The sequence below is a fragment of the Nerophis lumbriciformis genome, linkage group LG02 (assembly GCF_033978685.3).
Source record: "Nerophis lumbriciformis linkage group LG02, RoL_Nlum_v2.1, whole genome shotgun sequence".
NCBI classification, from domain to species: Eukaryota; Metazoa; Chordata; class Actinopteri; order Syngnathiformes; family Syngnathidae; genus Nerophis; species Nerophis lumbriciformis.
The window spans coordinates 13,359,027-13,374,631 of record NC_084549.2 but is presented as its reverse complement, the minus strand read 5'-3'; the positions used below and the strand labels follow the sequence as shown (position 1 = coordinate 13,374,631).

Here is a 15,605-nt window from a genome sequence, read left to right as displayed (position 1 = left end):
CAAAATCTAATTTTATGGCAATATTTTAATGAAAATCAACTATTTTTTGTTTGTTTTCAAATCTGCCATATATAGTGAAAAATCGAAAAACGGCCCTAACTTTGTTTTTTGATTTGCGTTTCAGAATTGGAAATAGAATGAACGGAAGGTACACGGACCAACTAGCCTGTTGCAAAAAACAAAGGGTCCGTGTACCTTCCGTTCATTCTATTTCCAATTCTTAAATGCAAATCAAAAAACAAATTACGGGCCATTTTTTCTATTTTTATTTCTGAAACAAAAGTTGGACAACTATTTTTAAAACGACAATAGGACGCCTGGTGAACAAAAGTGTTACCGTTATGCTAAAAACATGCTAAACGCGAAGGAAAAGCTAAAATACTTCCGGTTCAATTTGTCATCACACAGGTAAACACACATTTTTGCATTTTGGATAAACATGAATTGGATTTTTTATGTTTATCTGGAAAAATAAAAATCCATAAAAGGAATACAGCACAAAATCTATTTTTATGGCAATATTTTAATGAAAATCAACTATTTTTTGTTTGTTTTCAAATCTGCCATATATAGTAAAAAATCAAAAAACCGCCTTAACTTTGTTTTTTGATTTGCGTTTCAGAATTGGAAATAGAATGAACGGAAGGTACACGGACCAACTAGCCTGTTGCAAAAAACAAAGGGTCCGTGTACCTTCCGTTCATTCTATTTTGAATTCTTAAATGCATATCAAAAAACAAATTCCGGGCCATTTTTTCTATTTTTATTTCTGAAACAAAAGTTGAACAACTATTTTTAAAACGATAATAGGACGCCTGCTGAACAAAGGTGTTATCTTTATGCTAAAAACATGCTAAACGCGAAGGAAGAGTTAAATACTGCTTCCAGTTCAATTTGTCATCACACAGATAAACACGCATTTTTGCATTTTGGATAAACACGAATTGGATTTTTGTGTTTATCTGGAAAAATAAAAATCCATAAAAGGAAAACAGCACAAAATCAAATTTTATGGCAATATTTAAATGCAAATCAATCCTTTTTTTGTTTGTTTTCAAATCTGCCAAATTGGTTAAAAATTTAAAAACGGCCCTAACTTTGTTTTTTGATATGTGTTTCAGAATTGAACGGAAGGTACACGGACCAATTAGTCTGTGGCAAAAAACAAAAGCCATTTCTTATTCAAAAGCTTGCCAAAATGCACCTGAAATATTCTCAGACCATTGATTGATTGATTGAAACTTTTGTTAGTAGATTGCACAGTACAGTACATATTCCGTACAATTGACCACTAAATGGTAAAACCCGAATAAGGTAATCACTTCATGGTACCATGAGAAACAAAATAAAGTAAAAAAAAAAAAGGGTTTAAATAATTAATTAATTGTATTTATTCATGTATTATTTGTAATGTGATGGAACAATCTCCGTCTAAATGTTCTGAACAATTGACTTTGTCGCAGAAGCTTCACTTCCCAGAGCTAATGTCATGATGCACTTCTTTAGACAGCAAACTAATCAACAGTTTGCAATACAATGAGTCACATTTTTAAGGGGTTGAGTAACGATGTATTGTTATTTGTAGGAAAGCATTGTTTTGAATGAGGACTTTGCAGCTGCAAAAAGAGGATGTGGTTGATGTAGGATATATTCATCTCATGTGCATGATATGAGATTTATATCTCCATTGCTACTTCTTAAGGAAAATCTAACTTTTTTAAGCCATGTAAGGTCCTAAAACTGTCAGGCAAAGACTGATTATAAAGAAAACTGGCCCTATATTCATAGGACTGCCTTAATCCTGCCCCCTTGTCTCCAAATTTGGCCGCATGGACACAGCACGCCACATGCCTGTGGTGTGGGATAATTGTTACCATCTCTGTTGTTTCTTGTTTCTGTCATCTTTGGGTCGCTTTTCTTAGTGTTTTTGTCACAGAAATGAGCAAATCATGTAGGAATATATTTTGTGATCACTGATTCATTCTGCATATTTTGCAATCCTTTGTGGTTAAAAAACACACATGATGGCCATGGTGAAGAAGTGGAATGGGGAAGTATAAAACAATTCACTAACCGTAGCAACGCCCAAACACACTGACCAGTTTCTTTCCGCACTGAAATTCAGCGATGACCTTTGCCTTTCCCAGAAGCTTGCGCAAATCAAAACAGCAATTTCACAATTTTAATAAGTTTGTCATTTCTGAATTGCCTTTCAGGTTCATTGGCTCTGCAAAAATCTCTTTAAGAGACTTGGCTGGTGGTCACGTGAGGTCCCTGCCGTCCAAGAATGTGCCCCTGAGCAATGAGAAGCAGCAGCCTATTGGGGTAAAGGACATAGCAAAGTCACTAACATGATTAAAATGTCTTCTAAATGTTGGCTTGACAGTAAATCTTTATATTTGAATATCTTTTTTCAGGCCACTATTAGTTTGCTCATTGGGTATGAACCACCTGGGGACGAGGCTGATGGAGACTTGTCCCATGTGGATAACGGTAAGAAAATGAAATATTCAAAGGTGCAGTTTGCAGGAATGGTCCAAATTAATTTAAAAGTATGAGAACACCACCAAGGCAAGGAAAGGCAGGTGCATTTATTGAGCGCAATTCGTACACAACGCAATTCAAAGTGCTTTACAGGAAATTTTAAGGCAAAAATAAAAATACAATAATCATAAAAATAATAATTCAAATTAAAACTATGAAATTAAATATCCTAAAAACTATTATGATTCATATTAAAATAAAATAATCTAAATGAAATACTTTCAGTTGCCTGCATATACACAATAAAATGAAAGTGTCATGTCTGTGTGATCATGTTTTGTTTTAGTCATGTTCGGTTTTGTTTTTGGACTTTTTGTGCACTTTTGTTTTGTTTTGTCACCATAGCAACCATTAGTTTTCACCTGTCACGTCACGCACCTGTTTCACGTTCTGAGTCACGCACCTGCTTTCACTAATCATGTCTATAGTATTTAAGTTCATTGTTTTCAGTTTGTCGTTCTGGCGACATCTCACATTTATGCTCTGTACATTCCTGACACTTGTTTTCATGTCCATCCTTCATGCTGCTATTTTTGTCCAAGCCAAGTAAGTTTTTGTTTATTAATGCTATAGTCTTTTGGTTTCATAGTTTGTTCTCCGCCACTGTGCGCGCTTTTCGTTTGTACTTTTTTTTGATATATTAAATAAATCATGTACTTACATTCCCGTCTCGCCCGAGCCAACTTTCCGTTGCATTCCGGAAAAGCAAACACCCAGGACCAAGTCATGACAAAAAGTGTTTTAAGCCTGGATTTGAACATTGCCAACGTTGAGGCCTGTCTCACATCTTCAGGAAGACTATTCCAGATTTTAGGGGCATAAAACTGAAACTCAGTTTCACCATGTTTCATCCTGACTATGGCCACCAGCAGGAGACCACTCCCTGAGGTTCTCAGAGCTCGAGGTGGTTCATATGGCTCTAACCTGTCAGAGATGTGCTTTGGCACAAGACCATGAAAATACTGTTTTAAAGTCTCATCTCTGAGCAACAGGAAGCCAGTGCATTGACCTAAGCACTGGTCGTATTTTCTGGTTCTAGTCAGGACTCGAGCAGCAGCATTATGGATGTACTGCAGCTGCTTTCAGCTTATTTATAGAGTCCATGGAGAAGGCCATTACAGTAGTCTTACCTACTGGAGACAACAGCATGAATTAGTCTGATTAAGACATTACTTCTTTGAATTTGGCAATGTTTTTAGGTGGTAAAAAGGTACTGATGTTATTGACTTAATGTGGCTGTTAAAGTTCAAATCTGAATCCATTATTACCCGTAGATTGCTAACCTGATTATTAGGTTTCAGGGAGAGAGTCTCAATGTGACTAATAATAGTTTCTCTTTGCTTCTGTGGGCCAAATACAATGATTTAAGTTTTGTCTGAGTTTAGCTGAAGAAAATTGATTTGCATTCACACACTGATCTGTTCGATGCAGCAACAAAGTGAATCAACAGGCAGACGTTCACCTGCCGTCAGTGATACGTATCTGAGTATCATATACATAGTTGGGATTAGACACATTGAAGCTGCGTATTAGCTGACTTAGTGGCAGCATGTACAAGTTGAACAACAGGAGTCCAAGTATCGAGCCCTGAGTAACCCCACAGGTCATAGCCATTTGGTCAGAGACACAGTTACCAATTCCAACAAAGCATGTCCTGTGATCGAGATAGGACTTGAACCAATAAAGAGAAGAACTGGATATTCCCACCCAGTTTTCTAACCTCTGTAATAAGATAGTATGGTCAGCTGTGTCAAAGGTAGAACCAAGACCAAGACTTTTCTTGCGTCTGTGTTCAGGGCTTCAGGCGGATATTATTTTTCACCTTGAGCAGAGCTTTTTCAGTGCTGTGGTGGGGCCTGAAGCCTGATTGAAAAGCATCAAACACATTGTTATGCAGGAGAATGTCACTAAGCTGTTGGTATACAACTTTTTCTACAACTTTGCCCAGAAATGGCAGGTTTGATATTGGCCAATAGTTGTTCAGCACAGTGGCATCAAGACTAGTCTTCTTTAAGAGGGGCTTAATGACAGCAGTTTTTAAGGCCTTTGGAAATGTTCCAGTCTGAAGTGAGGTGTTAACTAGATGAGTGTATTGTGGTAACAAACTGCGCAGCACAGACTTTAGAAATCTAGTGGGTAACTCATTAGGGCAGTGTGTTGATGGACTTTTCAAATGTTTTGACAGTGACAGGAGTGAAACGTGCCAGCTCTAGTTGACTAGCTGGCTGCAGGGTAGCTAATTGTTTTCTAGGAGTTATCGCATTTTTAATGCCTTTAATTTTCATGAAAGGATTTTTCAAACTCATTGCACTTTGATGTAGAAATGAGTTGTATTGGAAGTAAAAATGGAGGATTAGTTAATCTGTTTACAGTAGCAAAAAGGACACAAGAGTTGTCACTACAGTTTGTGATGATTTCATAAAAATATTTTTTCCTTATTCTGCGCAAAGTCTGGGTGAACACACTTATCTTCTTTTGTAAATCTCATATTGAGCTTGGAGCTTTGATATGCGCCATTTCCGTTCGGCTCTGCGGCACTCCCTTTTCTGTGCGCAGACCGAGTTTTCATTTCTTAATGGTGCCTTTTGCTCACAATGGCAATGGTATCCAAAACATGTACAACACTTGATATATGATCATCAACATTAGAATACAGGCTGTTCTTAAACCTAATCATTTCTACAGACTGTGTCCGTATGCTGTCATTTATAAGTCTTCCCTGAACAACCGCAGAAATGTTGAAGAAAACACAACAGTAATCAGATAAAGTAGCATCAACAACATTGATGTTTGAGATAGCGAGGCTCCTCGTAATGATCAAATCAAGAATATGGCCTCTGCTATGGGTGGCCTCGTTTAAATGCTGAGCTAGACCAAACATTTCAAGGACAGTTCTTTAGTGTGTCTGTCATTGACTACATCCACATGCACATTAAGGTCCCTTGACCAAACAGTCAAAATAAGTGCACACAGCTGAAAGTAATTCCGTAAAATCATCAATAAATGAATTAGAATGTTGTGGTGGTTTGTAAATAGTGATATAGAGTATGGATGATTGTTTGAGCTCCATTTTGAATTACACATGCTCAAATTATGAAAAAACCCCAATATATATATATATATATATATATATATATATATATATATATATATATGTATATATATATATATATACAGTATATATATATATATATATTTAATATATACATATACAGTAAAATATATATATATATATACATATATATATATATTTACTTTGCATGCTTTTAAGCCCAATATGTATATGTATATGTCTATGTATATGGGATAGGCTCCAGCCCCATACCACCCTGAAAGGGACAAGCGGTAGGGTAGAAAACGGATAGGTGAATATATAAAGCTTATGCATATATGAGTGCATAGTATTATATTAATATAATTGATATGTAATTAATAATTATTACAAGTGGATTATAAAAGTATGTGAAAGTTCAACTCCTACCTTGTTTACTTGTTTACTACCTCTTAAGGCCCAAGCTGTTTGTTTACATGCTTTTTTTTATTTATCTTTGCTATTTGGGCTTTTTGGACCCTAATTAGAATAAAAACTAAGAATCATCTTTTGATATGATGTATTTAGTCCATAAGTAGCAAACGCGTACTTCATGTTTAGTGACATGCTAATTCTTATTTTTACACTTTTTTTTCCAAATTCCATTGTATGTTATACTCTTCTGACACCACCAGATGGCAGTATAAGTGTCCACATAAGCGGCCATAAGACCCCAATTCAGCAGTGTACATAATTTTGGAAATAAGAGCTAAAAAATGCTGTCCACGCATGTGGCCTCTAAGCCTTTAGAGGTTTTAAGTTTGTTTTTTAATTTAATATTTTAATGTTGATTGGACGTTTTTATAATATCCTCAAAGTTCAATGAGTAGGTTGTGCTATGTGTGACCATGTTTGTTGATTTTTTGTGCTGGTTGATTTTTTTTTTCTGCAACATGACAAGGGAAGGTTGTTTAGATTGGGTCGTATAAGTAAATGATGTGCTGTGTGTTCTTGCAAGTACAATTAATGGTTGGTTAACTTTCGTTGGCCACCAGATGGCGACCAAATGGCAGCTATTTTTGTGCTGTATAATTGTATATAATATGAATACACCGCTCGCGACCATAACATATCTTATTGAACTCGTTCCATCTAGTAGGCCAATTTGAAGACGTCGTCTCGCGGGCCAAATTGAAGACGGGCTGTAGTTTGGACACCCCTGTTTTAGAAGAAAGAACAGCATTGATGCTGTTGTGAAAAACAGCTACGGGCTCCGCTGGTGCGGGCCCATCTGGGGCAACTTTAGTTAATTGAATGAGAGGAGGGAGTGGGGTGCAATTTTTTTTTGCTGACAGAATCCTTGATTGTGTCCAGAGTAAGTAAATCATTTCAATCCCTGATTTTACCAAGCTCTCAAGATGGCCAGGAAGTGTCATGGGTGACGGTGGAGAGGAGAAAGGCACTGAAACATTTCTGTAGGGTATAGATACAGGAGGTGGAATCCAGGTTTGTGGTGAGGACCGTGGTGAAGGTGATAATGATGGAGGAGTTGCTGCATCAGACTCCTGTGTTCAGGATTCTGGAGGTGTTGCTGTGGTTGCTTTGGCTGAGTCCTTTGCTGGGTTCCTAGGTGGCAGAGGAAGGGGAGTTCTTCTTCTGGCTGCCCTATTCTGATCTCTCAGAGCGTGGAGGAAGTTATCCGTCAGTCGTCTTACTCAACATCTGTTTAGATGTTTGGCAGAAGAGATTAAAGTTGTCAATAAAATACAGTTCTCTGGACTTACAGACTTTGGACAGCCATGCAGTCAGCTGAAGCGGCCTGCTGAATTTGTATACTCTCCCATCGATGTTTGGGAGAGGTCTACTGATAAGTGTAGATGTTTCCACTTTATCAACACTCTCAAATAGTCTTTCCTCAGGATTTCAGACTGTTGGTTTCTGACGTCCACAGCACCCGCGTGCACAACCAGCTGTTTGATCCCTTGGTGTTTATCCAAGACCACAGATGAATGTTCTGTGATGTCAGAGACGATGGCACTTGGATGGCTGCATGTAACCATTCTTTTTATGTTTATGGTAGATATGGCGCCGTCTCCAAGCAGAAGCGCATCTTTGACCTCGGCTCTTGGCACAGTTGCTCTATTCGTCTGAAAGTTTGTGCTAACTTCACAGATTTTATAGTTTTCTTTCCGTTTGTCATATTCAGCCACATTTGGCTTTGACAGTGGCAAAAATCAGTTTGTTAATTTAATTCCGGGTGATATTACACATTGCCCATAGATACCATCGTCCTGACTTGGCTTCAGTTTAGCACCAAATCCATTGCAGGTGTCTTTATAGAGTCTTGGAAAAGACACGGTGTTATTTAGTTGAAGGCTGTGTGCAACAGTTTTTTTCACCCTTTGATATGAAGGTAAATGATGACTTCTTATCACTGGATTCCACTGGTAGTGTCTCTTGAAGTCCTTTTTCGCGCTCCAAGGAAAATGGCTACCAATTCTTAACAATAGTGGTCTAAAGTGAACAGATTTGTCACAATTACAAAGTAAACATTTGAAAATGTGGACGTTCTCAGCACTACTGTCTGATTCCAATCAATGCAAGTCACCAGAATCAGGTAATACAAAAGAAAGGAATCTCTATGTCTTACACATGCTTGTATTATCATTAAACACCTTTAACTTGTTAAGAAAAACAATAAAATACATAAATATAAATATATGTAATATATATAAATATATATATATATATATATTCACACACATATGATGATGAGGTATAGATCCCCTCGACTTGGTCAATTGAAAAGTAGCTCGCCTGCAGAAAAAGTGTGGGCACCCCTGCCTTAGAGAGTGGTATCTCCCTCCAGCTGCTTTGCCGTCAAACACACCATCAGCAGCTTTTCCGTATTTGTTTAACATTTGTTTAAATATTATTTTAACATCTTTGACTGGCGTTAGTCTCATTCTGCTTCAGTATGGTGCAGACTAGCAGGGATACGCCAAGTTGGCGACAAGCTCGGTCATGTTGTTGATGGTTTATTTCTTTAATTCAATGAATATCATCCACTTCTTCTCAGTACCGACTTTCACACCCACTTTCTTCCTTCCCATGCTTGAAAAAAGAAAGTTACGTTGTTCTCTAGCTATGGGTTCACTGTGACATTTTCTACGCCAACTAATGTCAGCAATGCTTGTAGCTCAAATATTTGCTTGTAACTTAAAGCATAACAATTAGCAGAGCGACCGTTCTTATCTCAAAACACTTTTGAGTTGGGTTACTCTTAAGATGTGTTACTACTACTACTATTGTATGTACCAGTGTATGTGTAGAATTAAAGCAAAACAATCCATCCAATCAAACACACTGACTTCATAATTGGCGAAAACATTTATGGTACATCAACAAACACACTGTATCATAAAACAATTGCCAGATGCCAGGTAGAATACATTGTGGCTGTCAATTCCAATGCATTCCATCATTTGTTTTGTCTTTATTTAAGTTTAGACCCTTTTGACTGACAGTGAATTGTGCTGCATTATTTGTACTATGGCTATCAATGATGTTTTGTAATGTAGCCTCCCTTTGGACTACAGGAGCCTATGAGGAAGGTGACGGGGGGGATGCTGATGCGGAGGCGGGGGATCATGGAAGCCCAGCAGGTCCGGGCTCACCAAAACAGCTTGGGAAAGCGTGCCACAAGTCGTTCCGCGTCAACCGCAAGAGGCACAGAGCCTTAGCTAATAAGGCCCAGGATTTCCAGGTATTGTGATGGACTTGAGTGAGCGCTGGATATTAATCACATTCACATGTTTAAATTAAGGGTGGCAATTCATACTGTTAATCACCTGAATAGCAGCAAGATACACTGAAGGCTTAGAAGATAACATTTACTTTGTACATTAGTACATTATATTAAAGGGGACCTATTATTGTCAGGTTCAAACACTGATGACAAATATTAAACTATACGAAGGTCCTGGGTTCAATCCTGGGCTCGGGATCTTTCTGTGTGGAGTTTGCATGTTCTCCCCGTGACTGCGTGGGTTCCCTCCGGGTACTCCGGCTTCCTCCCACCTCCAAAGACATGCACCTGGGGATAGGTTGATTGGTAACACTAAATTGGCCCTAGTCTGTGAATGTGAGTGTGAATGTTGTCTGTCTATCTGTGTTGGCCCTGTGATGAGGTGGCGACTTGTCCAGGGTGTACCACGCCTTCCGCCCAAATGCAGCTGAGATAGGTTCCAGCACCCCACCCCCCCACGACCCCGAAAGGGACAAACGGTAGAAAATGGATGGATGGGAACTTCGACTGCGTCTTCTCCCCGTCAGCCATGTTTTAGTTTTTAGCGCTTCCATATGGAGTCTTTTGACAGATACAAGTTCGAACTATACGCTGCTTTGTAATAGAAATGGCAACAGCGGAGGATTTTAGCATGCATGTGAATGTATGAGCCAGTCTGCCCCACAACAAGAGGATAAAATTAATAAGGAACTTATTGACTCCAACTTTGGGCTAAAAAGGGCGGACTCGCGCAAAGCTCTTCGGTTGAACCTCTACCATATATGGAAAGATTCGCTGACGTTACATTTTGGAGAAAAAAGTCAGAAATTCGGCAAATTCCAAACAGCTGTTTTGGAGGACGTATAAAAGGATCAGTGCATATTTTACAAGATTGTTTTATAAATATCTCCGCCTTGCCTCCATGGTTTGATTTAAATTTTTCGGGACTTGTGCAGATCCCAAATAAACAAAAACAGGTAGGAATCGTGGTTTTGCATAATAGATCCCTTTTAATATCCAAATAAGTTTGTCCACCTGGCAGTGATGTCACGACACAGCCAAAAGGCAAAACCCCGCGAACAGAGGCATCCAAAACTGCGTGCAAACTCACGGCAAAATGCACATACTTAATTAACGGTGTTACAAAAATTATCAGTTAGAAAAACACATAATGTTGGATATAGAGAACATACAAACCCTTTATTTATTGAATCGAAAATACTGAAATTCCACCATATAGTGAATTCGCAAACAGCTAAAATGATGTACAAAGCAAACTATAACCTGCTACTCAAGAATGTACAACAATTGTTCTCAACACAAGAGGAGAAATATGATCTTAGAGAAAAATGTAATTTAAAATATTTGTACGCACGTACAACACTTAAGACCTTCAGTACATCAGTATGTGGAATTAAATTATGGAATGGATTAAGCAAAGAAATCAAACAATGTACTAATATGATCCACTTCAAGAAACTCTTCAAACTTAAAGTGTTTACAAAGTACAAAGAAGAAGAACCATGATAAACATTCTGAATTTATTCCATCCATCTATTCATTTTCTAGATAATCTTATTTATCTCACCATATGAAATATAACTTACTTCACTAATTATTATTTATGTATTTTTAATGTTGTTAGTTATGGAGTATAGTGTGAATAAATTGAGAACAGGAAGTGAACAAAAGTTTTAGCAACTTCTATGTAAAGGAAAAGGGGTGGGATTAAATAAGGTATGCTTCTTCCTACTCCTTTTCGAACATGTTGAATAGAGAAACTGGAAATTGTGATGCATCATGTTGTATGAATGCATGTTCCAAATAAACACAAACTCAACTCAACTCAACTCAACTCAATTCATGATTTGTCACTTAGTCATTGATTAACACGAGTATCCAGTATGGAAACAACATTTAAAAGTCAGAAAAGACGAAATTCATCATAGGTCCCTTAGAACTAACAAAAAAGTTTCCTAAATTTGCTGCTGCTGCTTTCTAGATTCGCGTGCGAGTCATCGAGGCTCGACAGCTGCCTGGCAACAACATCAAGCCTGTGGTGAAGGTGAACTTGTGCGGCCAGACGCACAGAACCCGAATACGGAATGGAAATAACCCATTCTTTGATGAGGTATTGAGGCAATGTATAGCCTTTACGTGTCATTTGATGTGTAGACTTTTACCTTGCTTGTCTGTTTTTAACATCCTCCTTGTCTTCTTCACCTGGTCAGCTTCAATAACCCCTCTCTTCTTCGGAGGTATCTGATGACTTCAATGTCGCATCCTCTGCTTTCTCGTGTGTTCAGTTCATCTCACAGGCTTTTTTCCCCATTTCAAAAGTTAAAAGTTGTGATTGTTTGCTTGTGAGTAACTTGTTCTCTCTCCTTCAGATGTTTTTCTACAATGTTAACATGCTCCCTTCAGAGCTGTTCGATGAGAGCATTGATCTGAGGGTGTGTACTTTTAATATTACCGTATTTTTCGGACTATAAGATGCACTTAAAATCCTTTCATTTTCTCAAAAATGGACAGTTCGCCCTATTACCCAGTGCGACTAATGTACGGCATGATTGTGGTTGTGCTTACCGACCTCGAAGCATTTTTATTTGGTACATGTTGTAATGATAAGTGTGACCAGTAGATGGCAGTCATACATAAGAGATATGTGTAGACTGCAATATGATGGCAGTAAACAACATCAAAACTTTAAATGTTCCATTGAGAATATAGAACAGGGGTCCCCAAACTTTTTGACTCGGGGGCCGCATTGGGTTAAAAAAAATTTGGCCGGGGACCAGGCTGTATATATATATATATATATATATATATGTATGTATACATGTATATATACATATATACATTGTCTTTATAATCCGTTTTGTCATTTAACATCAATTAACATTGATGTTCATCAACATTTATCATTGTCACGTTATCGATGGGAAAATTCATTTTTAGACAATATGATTTGCCTGAGCGGCTAGGAGACACCGAGAGTCACAAGCGGTAGAAAATGGATTAGAAAGGAAAGATAAAAAAAAATAAAAAAATAAAAAAACTTTTTTTTTAACTTGGGACTTCCCGTGGGCCGGATTTTGGATGCTGGGGGGCCGGATCTGGCCCGCGGGCCGTAGTTTGGGGACCCCTGATATAGAACATTACACACGGCACTCAAAAATCTGTCAAAATGTTTAAGTACGACTTTGGTAAGCCATGAAGTTGCATCGCTTGATGAATTGTTGAAACATTACGGCTACCGTAGTCAAACGTACTGTGCTTCAACATAGGAGTATTATTATGGTGTGTGTGTATAAGGACCCCAAATTGGCACCTATTGGCAGACATTATCTGGTGTTTTGTTTCGCAATATTATTCAAAACCAACTTTTTTTTACCTTCAGAATCAGAATCTTTATTTTTATTGTCATTGTTTGAGAACGGGTTCACAAACTAGGAATTTTACTTGGTTCAATCATGCAACATAAAACACATATAACACAGAATAGAATAACATGAGCTGTAACTGAGCTATCAGATCTTGTTATTGTTCATGTGACTGATGGCCGAGGGGAAAAAACTGTTCAGGTCACGGGAGGTGTGGGTCTGGATGGACCGTAGTCTCCTTGGGATCTGCGTAAGTCCTGAAAATTTGAGCGCTTCCGCCATTGTAGTCCGTGCCGACACCTTAGTCGAAAACCTTTTGTATGAAAAAAGACCTGAATAGACCCGCTCATCGGCAGTGCACCTTTTAATCCGGTGCGCCCTATGGTCCGAAAAATACGGTATATATTGCATGTTTAGGAAATTCCAATTTAATTACACACTGCTTTTTCTTTGTAAAGGTTTATGACTCCTTCTCCCTCAGAGCTGACAGCCTAATGGGAGAGTTTAAGGTGAAGCCATGCACCTAACTTTAAGGAATTGTGTTAATTTTATTTATCATCCATTTATTTGATGCAAGCTTTTAAATCAGTAACTTATTGCTTCTTTTCTTCCACAGTTAGATGTTGGCTACATCTTCGATGAACCTGGTCAGTCTTTGCATATACAGTACTGTACACTACAGTACCATATTGTTCAGTTTTTATGCAAATGCAGTGAGCGCAATTCAGGGTGGGGTCATTGAATGAAATAGTACTCTGTGTTCAGGTCACGGCATTATGAGGAAGTGGCTCCTGCTGAGCGATCTGGATGACTCCAGCTCTGGTGCCAAAGGTTACCTGAAAGTCAGCATTATTGTCGTGGCGACTGGGGAAGAGCCACCGGTGGGTGTACTCTTTGAGCACATTAGCGCTTCAACCTGAAAACCAGCATCCTATGTTGTGGCCATTAGTTTTTGGTCGACTTATTTTGCCAATGGTTTTACACTGGTGCAAGTTCTTCTACTCAACAGGAACACTCTAGTGTTCTTAGGAATGTGCTGCCGAGACGTTTGAACTGAACTTGTCTTGTGTCATTCCCGGGCCAGATTTGGCCCCAGGGCCGCCAGTTGAGTAGCCCTGCCCTACAGGCTTTTAGTATTAAGTGTTAAATGGTGAAACAAAAATACACCTGCACAATCTAATGCGAAAGCTGGTAACACTAGTGTTTTTTTATACAGAGATTGTAATGAATAGTATTTACATTTACCTTATTGTGTTATTATATTTTACATTTTCATTTATTTTTATTATGTTTATGATATATTTATTACTGGAGTTGTAGTTTGCAGTAGTATTGAACTGCACTATTGCTGGGAGCTATTTTTCTATGGTTTGGTTTCCTTATTTAGCTTATTTTGGGGTGGGAAGGTTCATTTATCCATCCATTTTCTACCGCTTGTCCCTTTCGGGGTCGCGGGGGATACTGGATTTAACCGAATATACAGTACAGGCCAGTTTGGACACACTTTCTCATTTCAATGGTTTTTTTTTATTTTCAGGACTATTTACATTGTAGATTGTCACTGAAGGCATCAAAACTATGACACCTGTGAAGTGAAAACCATTTCAGGTGACTACCTCTTGAAGCTCATCGAGAGAATGTCAAGAGTGTGCAAAACAGTAGTCAGAGCAAAGGGTGGCTATTTTAAAGAAACTAGAATATGAAACATGTTTGCAGTTATTTCACCTTTGTTTGTTAAATACATAACTCCACTCCATAGTTTTGATGCCTTCAGTGACAATCTACAATGTAAATAGTCATGAAAATAAAGAAAACACATTGAATGAGAAGGTGTGTCCAAACGTTTGGCCTGTACTGTATTTTTAAAGAGACTTTTTAATGTATTTTATTCAACATATTAACCATTTTAATCATGTTTTTTAGGGTTATTAAAAATATTAATTAAAATAATTAAAATTAAATAAACTACTAAAATAATAATAAAACAAAATAAATAATAAATTGGGTTGTTTTAAATGTAATATTTTTTGTATCTATTTTTGTTTTTATTAATAACGTTTCATATCTATTATTGCGTTTTCTGATTTTCAAATGAATTTTAATTTTTAGTTGTATTAGTCAATATTTTTAGCTAGTTACTATAGGAAACATCTCTCGGTCGGTATGTTAAAACATTTTCCTTTAAACAGTTTGCCATATTTTTAGTCTTATGTTTATTACAATATAGAAAATGAATTTTAAACACACTGAATGGTTTTAATAATGTGTATATACAAAACCTAAAAACCAGTGAAGTTGGCACGTCGTGTAATTCGTAAATAAAAACAGAATTCAATGATTTGCAAATCCTTTTCAACTTATATTCAGTTGAATAGACTGCAAAGACAAAATATTTAATGTTCGAACTGAGTAACGTAACGTTGCTTTTGCAAATAATCATTACCTTAGAATTTAATGGCAGCAACACAATGCAAAAAAGTTGACACAGGGGCATTTTTACCACTGTGTTACATGGCCTTTCCTTTTAACAACACTCAGTAAACGTTTGGGAACTGAGGAGACCAATTTTTGAAGCTTTTCAGCTGGAATTATTTCCCATTCTTGCTTGATGTACAGCTTAAGTTGTTCAACAGTCCGGGGTCACATTTTCAATGGGAGACAGGTCTGGACTACAGGCAGGCCAGTCTAGTACCCGCACTCTTTTACTACGAAGCCACGCTGTTGTAACACATGGCTTGGCATTGTCTTGCTGAAATAAGCAGGGGCGTCCATGATAACGTTGCTTGGATGGCAACATATGTTGCTCCAAAACCTGTGTGTACCTTTCAGCATTAACGGTGCCTTCACAGATGTGTAAGTT

General features: G+C 37.7%; 1 protein-coding gene across 2 annotated transcripts in view; it reads left to right on the top strand.

Annotated features, from left to right (window-relative positions):
- myofl (myoferlin like) overlaps nt 1-15,605 on the top strand; it is a 96,299-nt gene that overhangs the window by 17,097 nt on the left and 63,597 nt on the right. For both annotated transcript variants that reach the window (XM_061939198.2, XM_061939280.2), the window contains exons 4-11: nt 2,217-2,325; nt 2,418-2,493; nt 9,175-9,341; nt 11,365-11,493; nt 11,753-11,815; nt 13,204-13,254; nt 13,362-13,392; nt 13,511-13,626. In XM_061939198.2, coding sequence (XP_061795182.1) covers nt 2,217-2,325; nt 2,418-2,493; nt 9,175-9,341; nt 11,365-11,493; nt 11,753-11,815; nt 13,204-13,254; nt 13,362-13,392; nt 13,511-13,626 — 742 coding nt within the window. The remainder of the gene's footprint in view (nt 1-2,216; nt 2,326-2,417; nt 2,494-9,174; nt 9,342-11,364; nt 11,494-11,752; nt 11,816-13,203; nt 13,255-13,361; nt 13,393-13,510; nt 13,627-15,605) is intronic.